The following is a 13,167-nucleotide window of genomic DNA, read 5'->3' on the forward strand; positions in this document are numbered from 1 at the left end:
AACACCGAGGAAGTTGCAGGCCCCGGTCCAAGGAGAGCAGCTGGCTTCCTGCCTTCCAGGTGCAGTTTGAGGAGCGGGAGGACACCAAGGCCTGCACCATCGTTATCAATGATGATGACGTCTTTGAGGGCACGGAGAGCTTTTCCGTGGAGCTCAGCATGCCGGCCTATGCTCTGCTGGGGAACGTCACCCGGGCCACTGTCACCATCGCTGACCCCGAGGATGAGCCCACGCTGCAGTTCGACAGGAGGACATTCCATGTCAGCGAGAGTGCTGGGTTCCTCTCGGCTCCTGTCGAAAGGAAAGGTGGGTGGAGCCAGGAGGGAGCCCCATGGGAGGGACAGTGGCAGAGGGCAGAGGTCTCCACCAAATAGAGGAAAAATATTTCCATAGAATTATGGGTTTTTTTCTGTTGCTTCCTAGGGGATACCAGCAGCACCGTGTCTGCCATCTGCTACACCGTCCCCAAATCCGCCACGGGAAGCAGCCTTTATATGCTGGAATCCGGCTCCGACTTCAAGTCCCGGGGGATGGCAGATGAGAACCGGATTGTTTTCGGGCCGGGTGTGACCGTGGTGACCTGTGACGTGATGCTGATCGATGACAGTGAATACGAAGAGGAAGAGGAGTTTGAGATCGTACTGGCCGATGCCTCGGACAACGCCCGCGTCGGCAGCCGGGCTTCAGCCACCGTCTTCATTGCTGGTCCCAACGATGCCTCCACAGTGTTCCTGGGCAATGCCACCTTCACCGTCAGCGAGGCTGCAGGTGAAGGGTAGGGGGGACTCCCACGGAAACAGACCTGTCCAAAATGTGCAGAGAGATTCTGTGATTCCTTCTGCCCCCATGGGGAAGGCTGGTGGCAGGAGCGGTAGTGAAGGGAGAAGGGGGTGCTGAAGGGAAAGGAATGGGTTTATGGTGTGTACCTGGCTGCTTTCTCACCTTGTTCTCTCTTGTGTGCAATTGGCGATGCAGGAAACATTGAGATTCCAGTCCTCCGCCAGGGACCTGATCTCTCAACCCCCACCTCTGTGTGGTGTGCCACTCGGACGTCAGACCCTCCGTCTGCCAGCCCGGGAGTCGATTATGTCCCCAGCTCCAGGAAAATAGAGTTCAGGCCAGGCAAGACCGAAGAGGTGAGGAGCCACTTGGACTCCTGATGAGTCTGCCCTGTCTGGTGACACTTCTGCAGTCTTTCTGTGCAGATCTGCCATGGTATGCCTGACATAATGGCTTTACATTAGACCTCCAAATGTGAGTGCTGGGAAGGATGAAATCTTGGCACCTCTAACAGCAGGACTTCTGCCTTCCTCCCAGTTCTGCCCCCTGACAATCCTGGATGACGCTCAGTACCCAGTGATAGAAGGGCTGGAGACATTTGTTGTTTATCTCAGCTCACCCCACGGAGCCGAGCTGGCAAAGCCATTCCAAGCCATCGTGGCCATCAGTGACATCTTCCAAGATGGTAAGTTGCCCCTGGCAGCTCCACCTGGTCCATCCCAGCCTCTTGGCTCTCTGTGGAACCAAGCTCTTCAGCACTGCCTGACTCTTTTTATGACCCCCTGCAGTGCCCAGCATGCAGTTCATTAAGAACACGTACACGGTGAAGGAAAAGGAAGGGACTCTTCACATTCCCATATTCCGCACTGGGGACCTGAGCTATGAGTCCTCTGTCAGGTGCTACACCCGGAGCCAGACAGCACAGGTCATGGAGGATTTCATGGAGAGGAGGAACGCGGAGGAGTCCCGCATCACTTTCTTGAAAGGGGAGAAGGTGAGCTGAACCTGGCTTGGGGGGGAATAAAACAGACATGGCTTGGAGAGGCTCAGATCTCCTCTTTGACTCTGCATGGCCAGAGGGAGCTGACAGAGGCTGTCCAAACTAGTCTCTTAGACGACAAATTCTTGTCCTGGCAATACGAACTGACTGTGAAGGGGTTGTTTGTTTCATGATTAAACTATTCAAGTCCTAAAGTGCAAATCCTGTGTGTTAGGAGGACTCGGGGTTGTTGTAGCAGAGAGATGTGGGTTTGTGGAAGGAGGGGCCTTTGCTGCCGTGTCTCATGATGTGACCGTGGGGTTTGTCCACACTGAAGCAGCATCCCTAAAAATAAAAGTGTTTCTTCCAGGATAGGCAGCACTCAGACATGAAACCCTGGATAGGGAAGTACAGCCTGGCCCTTGCATGGCTTCATTTGATTTATCAGTATTTGCTCTTTTCTCCTCTTTACCTGGCTTCAGGTGAAGAACTGCAGTGTCTATGTCAGTGATGACTCTGCCTTTGAACCAGAAGAGCAGTTCCAGGTCTATCTCGGCAGCCCACTTGGAAACCATTGGAGTGGAGCTAGGATTGGGAAGATGGACATGACAACCATAACTGTCACCAATGATGAAGATGGTAAGTGAGGATGCTCAGCAAGGATGCTGTTGTGGTTCTGAGGGATTCAGCACAGTCCTAGCAGCAGTTTTGGGTAAACATGGATGCCTTCAGTGCCAGTCACAGCTCTGTGTGCAGGTCACTGGTGTGCACTGGGCTGGGCTGAAGGGAGGGATAAATAACAGTCCTTGAACCCACTGTTTATCCTGTTTCCCATTCCTCTGCAGTTCCATGGGGAGTTGCTGTGCTTCCCCTCCACAGCATCATAGCCTGGGGAGATCTGTGTGGAAAAAGGGGGTGCCAGGTTCCTCTGCTGTGACTGCAGCACCAGCACATGGTGTGGATTGGAGGGCATGTGGTTCAGCGGGAGGCAGGGACAGGAGAATAATTTGCCGTCCTCTGTAGCTCAATACATTTGTTGGATTTTGCCCTAATTCACATCCAACCCGTTTTGGCCCCCGCTTTGTGGAGCCTTGCTCTGAGGGTGCGTAGATGAGTCTAAAAGGAGCTGAGCTTCTCTCACCGCAGGTGCTGAGTGTCCTCCACCTGGAATCAGTCAGGTGTGCAAACCCGGGGCTTTTTCTCCACTGCTCTTCCTTCAGCCCCCACCATCGAGTTCGAAGAAGCCGCGTACCAAGTGCGGGAGCCGCCGGGCCCGGAGGGTGTAGCCGTGTTAAACATCAGGGTGGTCCGGAGAGGGGACCAGAACAGGACCTCCAAAGTGCGCTGCAGCACCCGGGACGGCTCCGCCCAGGCCGGCGTGGATTACTATCCCAAGAGTCGAATGCTCAAGTTCAGCCCAGGTAAAGGGTCCTTGGAAGGGAGTGTGAGAGGTGGGTGTGTGACCAGGGACACTTTGGGCACGTCAGAACATTCAGGAGACTTGGAAAACGCCGCTTGTTGCATGAGGTTTACAACACGACGCCGGTCTAACTGCTCCCGGTGACTATAAGAAGGCAGAATATGCCCTTAGATTTTGGGGGTTAGATTTGATTTGGGATTTGCTCTTGGGCTCAGCACAGTCTTTGTGAGAAGAAAGACCTGTCCAGCTCTTCAGTGTGTTTCAAGTGGAGTGCAAGATTTTTCCCCTTCCTCCTCTGGCTGCTGTAATTTTGTTATACAAAATAGCTGACGTGTTTAATGGAGGGTGATCAGACCAGAGAAGGAAGCACTGGCACATGGCAGGTGAGAGTAAAGTCATCCTCAGAGGATGTAAGTCTCAACAGAGAACTAGTTGTCAGGAACAGCTCAGAGCGTGTTGCTGGACCAAGAAGCCTTCCCCAAACAGCTCTGCACACTACTGGTGTGAGAGACAGCAGGGGTGGGAATGTGCTTTGCATCCTAGATTTTTAGTCCAGACAGCTACAAGACAGCCATTATTAATCCTCAGATGGCATCTGCTAGTGAATCTATCACCAGATCGATTGGATCAGTTGTCATAGCTGGAGTTTTATGTCTAGAGCAGACTCCTGTGGGGACAGGACTAAATTATTAGCAGAAATGAGTGGCAATAAAATTTATAATGTGTATTTTATCATAATGTCTCCATGGCCACAGCCTGGAGCAGCAGCTGTGCAGGGTTTTCACAAGAACTTCAGAGCAGTCTCCAATGATGGATCGAGTTCTCTCTGTTTTTCTTGCATTCCCTCACCCAGGTGTGACCCACATCGTGTTTAAGGTGGAGATCATGTCCAACGAAGACCGGGAATGGCACGAGTCCTTTTCTCTGGTGCTGGGTCCAGATGATCCGGTGGAAGCAGTTCTTGGAGACACCAGCACTGCAACAGTGACTATTTTGGATCAGGAGGCAACAGGGAGCCTGATTCTCCCAGCACCTCCCGTGGTGAGTCACTCGTTGCAGCGGATGTGATTTAGTGCCCTTCAAGTACAGACTGAAATGAAATGAAATGAAATAATGAAATGAAATGAAATGAAGAGCTGCAGTGACCGTGTGGGAGGGAAGGATGGCTTTTTCCAGCTCTTCCCTCAGCCCCAGGTGAATGCTGCTGTTTTGCATCCCTGCAGGTCGTCACCCTGGCTGACTACGACCGGGTGGAAGAAGTGACCAAGGACGGTGCTAAGAAATCCCCTTCCCCGGGTTATCCTCTCATCTGTGTCACCCCCTGTGACCCTCACTTCCCCAAGTACACCGTCATGAAGGAACGCTGCAGTGAGGCCGGGATCAACCAGTCTTCAATACAGTTCAGCTGGGAAGTGGCAGCTCCCACGGATGGGAATGGAGCCAGGTCGCCTTTCGAGACCATCACTGACAACACCCCCTTCACGAGCGTCAACCACAAGGTACGGGCACGGCGGAGCAGCAGGAGCACGGAGATTAAAGCGCACAGTCTCCTCGGGTTTGGCACTTGGTGTGGTGCTTCTCTGGGGATTTTTCTTTTTTGTTTTTTTGGCACTGTTCTTCCCTGAGCCTGCTGAAAGCACCACTTGTTCCTCCCTCCTCGTTCCCCCAGGTGCTGGACAGCATTTACTTCAGCAGGCGGTTCCATGTGCGCTGTGTGGCCAAGGCTGTGGACAAGGCTGGCCATGTGGGGACCCCCCTGAGGAGCAACATGGTGACCATAGGCACAGACAGTGCCATTTGTCACACTCCTGTGGTGGCAGGGACAGCCAGAGGGTTCCAGGCACAGTCATTCATTGCCACGCTCAAGTACCTGGATGTCAAGCACAAGGAGCATCCCAACAGGTATGAGCCTGGAGAAGTGGGGAGTGCAGCCCTTCACCAGTGCCCCCGGGCTTACTGAGGTGCCTGGGATCACAAGGAGAATGTGTGTGTGAAACCACATCCCTGCTGCAGTGTGGGGTGCTCAGGGTACTCCCACTCTCCCTTCCCCTCAGGAATTGGGAGTTGGTGGAATAGCTTAAGGAGCAGATGTGTAGCTGGTGAAATCCAGCTGAAATTAAACATCAGGCTCACCTTGCTGGGCTGGGCTGGGCTGGGCTGGGCTGCTGTGGGTTGGGGGGGATGCATGAGGCTTCTGTGCCTGCCAGGGCTGCTCTCTTCCGCTGTCTCACGTGCTGCTTGTTCTAGGATCCACATCTCGGTGCAGATCCCCCACCAGGACGGGATGCTTCCCCTCATCTCCACCCTCCCGCTGCACAACCTGCATTTCCTTCTCTCTGAGTCCATCTACAGGCACCAGCACGTCTGCTCCAACCTGGTCACTGTCAGAGACCTCAGAGGCACCTCAGGTAACCTTGAACTTTACTTCCTGAATGTGGAAACCGGGAAAGAAATGCAGAGAAGACGGCTTTGTCTTCCTCTGGGCTCTCTTGACATCATGTAAATAATAATTAATCTTGTACTAATAGCAGCGACCAGAGCTGCCCCACTGGAGATGAGATTCCATGCATGGGAATCTTTAAACATTGCTCTGTTTGAAAGAGATTGTGATTTTCTGCTTTTCAGATGTCTCTTGTGATATCCACATGGTTAGAGAGGGAGCTGGATTGCTGTGTCTGGGTCACTGAGGTCTCCCACAAGGCAACAAGAAGCAGCAAAATAAATTCACTGCTGAAAAAAACCAGGCAGATTGTGTGTCTGACACTCCAGGGAATGAGATCCATACTTGTTGCATGGTGGGTAGCGGGTTGTACTTCATTCTGATAATTCCATACTCAAGCTGTTCCTCATTTCTTAAAGGTTAACTTCAACCTTGAATGAATAGATCCCTAAGCTGGATTTTTAGGATTCTTACCCCATTCCTATAACATTTTTCCCGTGTGAAGACCTGTGTGTATTCAGTTTGACCTCCAGGATTACCAAGGGAGAGGAGCTCCCATGGTTCAAGAGTGCAAATGAGACCTCAGGCTCTTTAAAATCCAGAGGGATCAGTGTCCTGATGTCTCTCCATCCCAGAGGCAGGGTTCCTGGACGAAGTGACCCACGACAGCTTCGTCCTGGGCCCGGGCTATGACCGCCCTTACCAGCTGGACCCCGCGGTGAGGGAGCCCAAGACGATCCAGCTCTACCAGCACCTGAACCTCAAGAGCTGCATTTGGACCTTTGATGCTTATTACGACATGACTGAGCTAATTGATGTCTGCGGAGGCTCAGTCACCGCTGACTTCCAGGTGAGAGGCCACATCCAGAGCTGTTCCACGTAACCCAGATCTTTCTCTGTTCTTAGGCTTCGTGCTCATGTGTAGTTGCTGCTCTGTACAAGCAGATCGTGGCTTTTCCCCCCTTTCCCCTGGAAAAGTGCTGCGTGCATTTAATTCATTTCTTTTCCTTAGGTTAACCTAGGTTTTATTCTCTTAATCTTCAGAGCATCAGCAAAATATTGTTTTTTTAATAGAAAGCCGTACTGGAAATACAAAACATCCCCAGCTGGGCTCTATTATTTTACAATTTTGACTGTGTTCTCACCCAGTAGAAATGAGCAAAGGACACAGCAGAGACAGATCAGTGTGTGATCCACAACGGAGTGAGGTCATGGGATTTTTTTTTACTCATTTCTTAATCACCAGACTGGCAGAGCAAAAGCCAAAAATGCTCTTTAAATTAGTAGCTTTCACTATTCAGTGTGTCTCACTGCCCTCTCATGGCTGGATTATCCATGTACATCCCACTCCAGTGAGTATCTCATCATCCTTAGGTTCTTGCATTAAATTCCCAGTCAGAATGTTATGGCCAGCATAATCCCTTTTAATTCCTGCCAGCCTGGAATACTTTGTTAACTTTCCTTTTATAGCTCCAATTATTTGCACAAATCCAGAGGAGCTACTTGGCCTGAACAACTGCCCAATGGAGCTTGTGGAGCCTGGCACCAGCCAGGCTGGAATGTCTCCCTGAACTCTCTGGGGCTTGCAGAGTACAGCTGCACTCTGTAGATAATAAACGGAGAGCTGGGGGAGGCCTGAGCAAGCAGAATTGCTGAATTTTAATTCACAGCCTTGGAAACTAGGGGGTTTTGAGGTGAAATTGTCCCCACAGCTCCTTTGTCCCACGGCACCAAAGAGCCTTAGCCCTGACCCTGATTTAAACAGGTTTGTCTAAAGTACCTACGGTTGATGTAAAGAACATTCAGACAGTCACTTCTGCCTTCATTTGGAAGGTGCATAACCCCCTTTTTTGGGTTTTATTGCCAGGTACGGGACTCTGCTCAGTCCTTCCTGACAGTCCACGTCCCTCTCTATGTGTCCTATATCTACGTGACAGCGCCGAGGGGTTGGGCTTCCCTGGAGCATCACACAGAGATGGAGTTCTCCTTCTTCTACGACACTGTTCTCTGGAGGACAGGTAAGCCCGAGGCATTCCGAGCGCTACGGGAGTATTGGCTCCTCCTTGTTTTGTCCTTTTCTTTAGTTTCTGCACTGCCACCAGAGCCCTGATCCCTGAGGCAAAAGGCGTGCAGGCTGAGTCCAGGCATGCCTGCCCCCGTGCCAGCTTAGCCATGTTCCCCCAGCCCTTCTGCTCGTGGGCGCAGTTGGCACTTCAGGAAAAGACCTCTCTCTTCATCAGAGTCCTGTGGGATATTTGGAGTGATGTCTTGGACGCTTTTCAGGGGTACTCGTGTGGCAGCTGCAGTCATGTTCCCCTGGCTCTCACAGATGGGGGGAACTCAAAAAAACTTCTGCTTGGGGGAGACTTAGGTGGCACGTGGATAACGAAGGAAGTTTAATAGCTGGCTCGCTGGAGGATGGTCCCAATTAAACTATGCCTTCTGGAGCTCTCCCAAATGCTTCTGGGGCTGGCAGAGCCCACCCGAGGGGTGACTGTGCTGGGTGTGCTCCCCAGTGCCTCTGTCCCTGCAGGGATCCAGACGGACAGCGTGCTCTCGGCCCGGCTGCAGATCATCAGGATCTACATCCGCGAGGATGGCCGGCTGGTTATCGAGTTCAAGACGCAGGCCAAGTTCAGAGGTGAGAGCAGTGACACTGACAGAGGCAGAAATCAGTGAAATCAGTGAAAACAAGGCAGCAGAACGAGTCCCCCTTCCCACCAGGAGCCCCTCTGTGCTGAGGTGCACAGCACGGGGCCTCTCCATGCTCTATCTTACCTGTCACCTCCCTGTCCTCCCCCTCCAGGGCTTTTTGTCATGGAGCACCACAGCCTGCCAGATGTCAGGTCTTTTTTAATGACTCCAGAGCACCTGGGAGGGATCGAATTTGACCTGCAGCTGCTGTGGAGCGCTCAGACTTTCGACTCCCCCTACCAGCTCTGGAGAGCAACCAGTTCCTACAACAGGTGAGGATTCTGGGTTCAGTCCCCTTCAGAAGCTTCCCACGGCACTGTATTCTCCCTGGTGCCCTTCCAGCAGCCACAGCGATAGTGTGGAATGCTCAGGAGCCAGCCTTGGTCAAGGGCTGAGAGCTGGAGTGTGCAGGGAGCTGCTGTCAGGGCTGGAAATCCTCTGCTGAGGGAAAAATCAGCTCAGCTCCTTATGAAGGTGTTTTTCCAGCAGTGAAGCCATGGGTAGGTAGATCCCAGAGGTGACCGTGTATTTCAGAGGGTCACATTAAACTCGCTAGGTCCCTTTTGTCCCTCAGGCAACTACTGGGTGAACATTTCTGGGGCCAGGAAGGGGTGCTGCTCTGGGTGAACACAGGGCCCCGTTTGATGACCACAGGGTCTTCTGTCTGTTCCCAGGAAGGACTACTCCGGAGAGTACACCATCTTCTTAATCCCCTGCACTGTGCAGCCCACACAGCCATGGGCAGAGCCTGGAGACAAGCCCCTGCCCTGCACGGCTCACGCTCCAGAGCGGTAAGGAGGCCCCATCCCCACGGCAGCAGGACAATGTCAGCCCATTTGGGGTGTTTCTGGGGTCTCAGCATGTGCGTGGGACAGCACAACAGCAGCAGGAAGGGAAAAGGGGAGGGATGGAACCTCCTCCTTTGCTTAAGAGCCTCCCTGCAACCAAGAGTGTCTGCGCTCAGGGGGGTGGGAGATCGCTGTGCTTGGGGTGCACATGTGTCCAAACCTCACCTCTCCATGGTTTCCTTCCTTGTCCCAATTCCAGATTTTTGATCCCCATCGCCTTCCAGCAGACAAACCGCCCAGTTCCCGTTGTCTACTCCCTAAACACAGAGTTCCAGCTGTGTAACAACGAGAAGGTGTTTCTGATGGACCCCACCAAATCCGAAATGTCCCTGGCAGAAATGGATTACAAAGGGGCTTTTTCCAAGGGTAGGATTTATTTTGGCTTTGCCTCTTTTACAGCAACAAATGACATTTTAAGCATGTTAAAGCCCTGTAAGAAAAGAATGTGCTTTTGTCACCCTTACACCCCAAACCCTTCCCAAACCATCCAAACCTTTCCAAACCCAGGGCCACGTGTGGTTCGACGTGTTAGTCTCTAGCAGTGACTAATTCTCTTGTTGGAGAATTTCACCTGTCCGTCTTTCTCCCCCCCCTCCCCAGGGCAAGTCCTGTATGGCCGCGTGCTCTGGCACCCGGAACAAAACCTGAATGCCGCGTACAAGCTGCAGCTGGAAAAAGTCTACCTGTGCACGGGCAAGGATGGCTACGTGCCTTTCTTCGACCCCATGGGCACTGTCTATAACGAGGGGCCCCAGTACGGCTGCATCCAACCCAACAAGTACCTGAAACATCGATTCCTCCTCTTGGTGAGTCCTCTGCTTCTGCTTCCTCTTTGGGAGCTTCTCCAGCAGCAAACAGATCCTGACTGCAAAGGGGTGTGAGGAGTGTGTAGTGCCCTGGCCTCCCTTTGGAAGGCAAGAGAGCCTGCCCCCCTCTTCATAACACCTCTCTGATTTCCAGGACCGAAACCAACCTGAAGTGACAGATAGGTACTTCCACGATGTGCCTTTTGATGCCCACTTTGCCTCCGAGCTGTCCGAGTTCCACTCGGTAAGCAGCATGCCCGGAGTCGATGGATTTACTCTCAAGGTGGATGCTCTCTACAAGGTATGTGCTTCTGGTAGCCCAAAAAGTAACTTCTCTGTCCAGGATCTCCCAAATGCTTTGCAAATTTTAGGCTCTGGTCCTTCAGAAGCCAACCCTGACACAGAAAATGAAGATTAGGTTATTATTCTAAATATAATCTAAAATGTTAAGATTTTATTTCCCCCCCCCAAGCACTCAGGAAAAAGCTCTTTAAAAACGTATTATTCACGACCCTAAATGAATTATTGAAGCTGGCAAAGGCTGAACACCTCACTGGGTGATCAGTGTTTCTGCAGGCACTCAGAAAAAAACCACCGAGCTGCTTTGTCACAAACAGAGCACAAAATGCACCAGCTCTCGATCACTCGATGTTAAACTCACTGTTAACGTGACCTGTGCGCTCGTCTTCCCCTTTGGAAAGGTGGAAGCTGGACACCAGTGGTACCTTCAGGTGATCTACGTGATTGGCCCGGAGAGCACGGCAGGGCCCCGTGTCCAGCGGTCCCTCACTCGCCGCTGGCAGCGCAGCCGCAGGGACCTGGCCCGAGGCGCCGGCAGGACGGTGCTGGACGACTCCTTGGTCTACGACAACGAGGGCGACCAGGTCAAGAACGGCACCAACATGAAGTCGCTGCTCTTGGAGAGGGAGGAAGCCGCCGTCGCAGCCTCCTTGTCCCAAACGGGCGCTTCCCTGGGGAGCGCCTTTGCCGCCCTCACCCTGCTGCTGCTGGTGCTGTCCGGGGTTTGCCTCCTCGCCAGGAAGTGTCGGAAGGTGCGGAGGAAGCGGGAGGCTGCCAGGGCTGCCCCCGAGGAGCACCCCTTGAACACCAAGGTGGAGCTGCCCAGGGGTGTCCCGAGGGCCATGGGCAGCCGGTGCTGTACCGTGAGGAATGTTCATTCTCTGAGGGAAAATGGCAGCGTCTGCCAGGGGAAGGGCAGGAAGGTGAAGCAGGTGAACCTGGAAGTCAAAGTCCACAGCAATTTGCATGACGGCACAGAAGTGTAACAGAGCACACGCTTTGGGAAAAGCTTTTTATAAACTGTAGAACAAACATAACCCAAAGCTGAAAAGCCAAATAAAGTCACACTGGTATTTTTATACACTGGGAGGAGGAGGAGGAGGAGTGGCTGTCACTCCCTTCTGCCCCTTGTGCAGCAGCCTCACTGCACCGTACCTCTGGCCTTTTCCATTCATGGTGCTCAAAGCTCCAGCTCTGCACTGCCCTGAGGGCCCAGGACATCCAGCACCTCCCACCTTGTCCCTGGGCAGGGGCCCAGCCCCATGGGGCCAGACAGCGTGGGGACACCATCCCCACCTGGCATGGGGGGGCTCTGTGCCAGCCAGGAGAAAAGCAGGGCCTCTCTGACAGAGAATAAAGCTGGAACATAAACCTGACCCGGTGTGACCAAGTGTCCTTTCCTGCGCTGCCTCCTCCACCTCTCCTCCTTTCCAAGGAGCATGGCAAGGCAGGAACACCACGGGGAAGGGGGAGGGTGTGGTGGCCTCAGGGGTGACCGATCGGGGGGCTCTGCACCCCCCGTGGGGTGCGGGCGGTCCCCGCCGTGCGGTAGCCCCGGGGCTGCGGTACCGGCCCTGCAATACCGGCCGTGTCCGCCAGACGGCGCCGCGGGTCCGGGGGCTCCCGGGGCCGCTCCGGGGAGGGCTCCGCACCCCGCCCGGTTCGGCCTCGGCACCGGCACCTGGGGCCCCGTCACAGCCTTGGCTACCCCGGCCCGAGCGGAACCGTGTCCCGTTCCCTGGTGGGATACCAGCGCTGCTATGGCCGCAGCCGGAGCGGGAGCGGCAGCGCCGGACTCGGCACCAGCGCACGCCCCGGAGCGGCTCCTCCCGCCCGCGGCGGTCCCAATCCCAGCCCCAATCCCGCCTCGGTCCTCCGGCTGCGGAACCCGCACCCTGCCCGCTGGGCGAGAGGCGGCACCGGCGCCGGAACCCGCAGCGGGCATGGGCAGGACCCGGGAACGAGCCCCGAGCACAAAACCGCGGGAACGAACCTCCGCGTACGGACCCCTGGGAACGAACTGCCCAGGAACGAACCCCGCCACGACCCCTGCGGGCGCGGGGCGGGACCTCAGGGGTTCGAGCCGCTAAAGGCGCCCGCAGGCGGCACTTTTGTCCCTTAGATCGCGGTACGGGAGGCGGTACCGGGCCGGGCTCCCTCGGTGCCGCCTAGATGAGGCCAGATTTACTGCCTGAGGTACAAAACACTCTCCAGAGTAATCACCCCAACAACTGTATCAGATAGAAACACATACTTAGAAATAACAATTGCGATGCCAAGGTTTCATGTTTTAAACGTTCTGTCTCTCCCTCCAGAGTTCTCCTGGCAATGTAGGGATGGTGTTTAAGAGCAGCATAAGGAGAACTGACAGTCACTGTTCCACGCTTTTCCGGATAGCAACACTGCCAAACTGAGCTTGTAACATAGACACTCCCAGGATAATTTGTGTATCTCATTAACAAGGTTTGACACTAATGCTAATTCGTCATTAGAAGAATCAGGACAGGGAGGCTGATTTAACACCTAGAGGGATTCGTGGGCTACAATGAGGACACTGAACACAAGTCTGGTGCTCCTGAAAAGAGCAGGTATTGACCTGACAAGAGCCTCAGATCGATCTGTGACAAGAAGTGGGAGGTGCAGCTGGTACCAGAGTCGCTGTCCCTTCACACACAGTTAGTCACTGGCCTGCAGAAAAGAAGGAGGTTCCTGCCTGCTGCTGTCCCCTGTCACTGCCCCGTTCCCTGGGAAAGTGCAGCTCTTGTCACTGCAGTGTAAAGGTGGGGAAAAGGCAGCGAGAGAAAGGCAGCCCAGCTTGGGGGGGTGACCCTCCCTTCCTTCAGCTGCTGGGAAACGTGGCCGGGGGTCCCTCAGAGGCACTCCAGCTGAGGAGCTGCACC

General features: G+C 54.0%; 1 protein-coding gene across 1 annotated transcript in view; it reads left to right on the plus strand.

Moving 5' to 3' along the window:
• FRAS1 (Fraser extracellular matrix complex subunit 1) overlaps positions 1–11,636 on the plus strand; it is a 70,010-nt gene extending 58,374 nt beyond the window's left edge. Inside the window, exons 53-72 of the mRNA XM_017836714.1 lie at positions 60–306; positions 424–768; positions 976–1,136; positions 1,318–1,465; positions 1,569–1,774; positions 2,242–2,398; positions 2,980–3,180; positions 4,033–4,220; positions 4,403–4,678; positions 4,849–5,081; positions 5,427–5,587; positions 6,255–6,469; positions 7,487–7,637; positions 8,153–8,260; positions 8,426–8,585; positions 8,988–9,104; positions 9,361–9,527; positions 9,762–9,967; positions 10,122–10,268; positions 10,669–11,636. Coding sequence (XP_017692203.1) covers positions 60–306; positions 424–768; positions 976–1,136; positions 1,318–1,465; positions 1,569–1,774; positions 2,242–2,398; positions 2,980–3,180; positions 4,033–4,220; positions 4,403–4,678; positions 4,849–5,081; positions 5,427–5,587; positions 6,255–6,469; positions 7,487–7,637; positions 8,153–8,260; positions 8,426–8,585; positions 8,988–9,104; positions 9,361–9,527; positions 9,762–9,967; positions 10,122–10,268; positions 10,669–11,253 — 4,179 coding nt within the window. The 3' untranslated portion in view covers positions 11,254–11,636. The remainder of the gene's footprint in view (positions 1–59; positions 307–423; positions 769–975; positions 1,137–1,317; positions 1,466–1,568; positions 1,775–2,241; positions 2,399–2,979; positions 3,181–4,032; positions 4,221–4,402; positions 4,679–4,848; positions 5,082–5,426; positions 5,588–6,254; positions 6,470–7,486; positions 7,638–8,152; positions 8,261–8,425; positions 8,586–8,987; positions 9,105–9,360; positions 9,528–9,761; positions 9,968–10,121; positions 10,269–10,668) is intronic.
• The last annotated feature ends 1,531 nt before the right edge of the window (positions 11,637–13,167 follow it).

This window comes from Lepidothrix coronata, unplaced genomic scaffold (assembly GCF_001604755.1).
Source record: "Lepidothrix coronata isolate B3197 unplaced genomic scaffold, Lepidothrix_coronata-1.0 Scaffold283, whole genome shotgun sequence".
NCBI classification, from domain to species: Eukaryota; Metazoa; Chordata; class Aves; order Passeriformes; family Pipridae; genus Lepidothrix; species Lepidothrix coronata.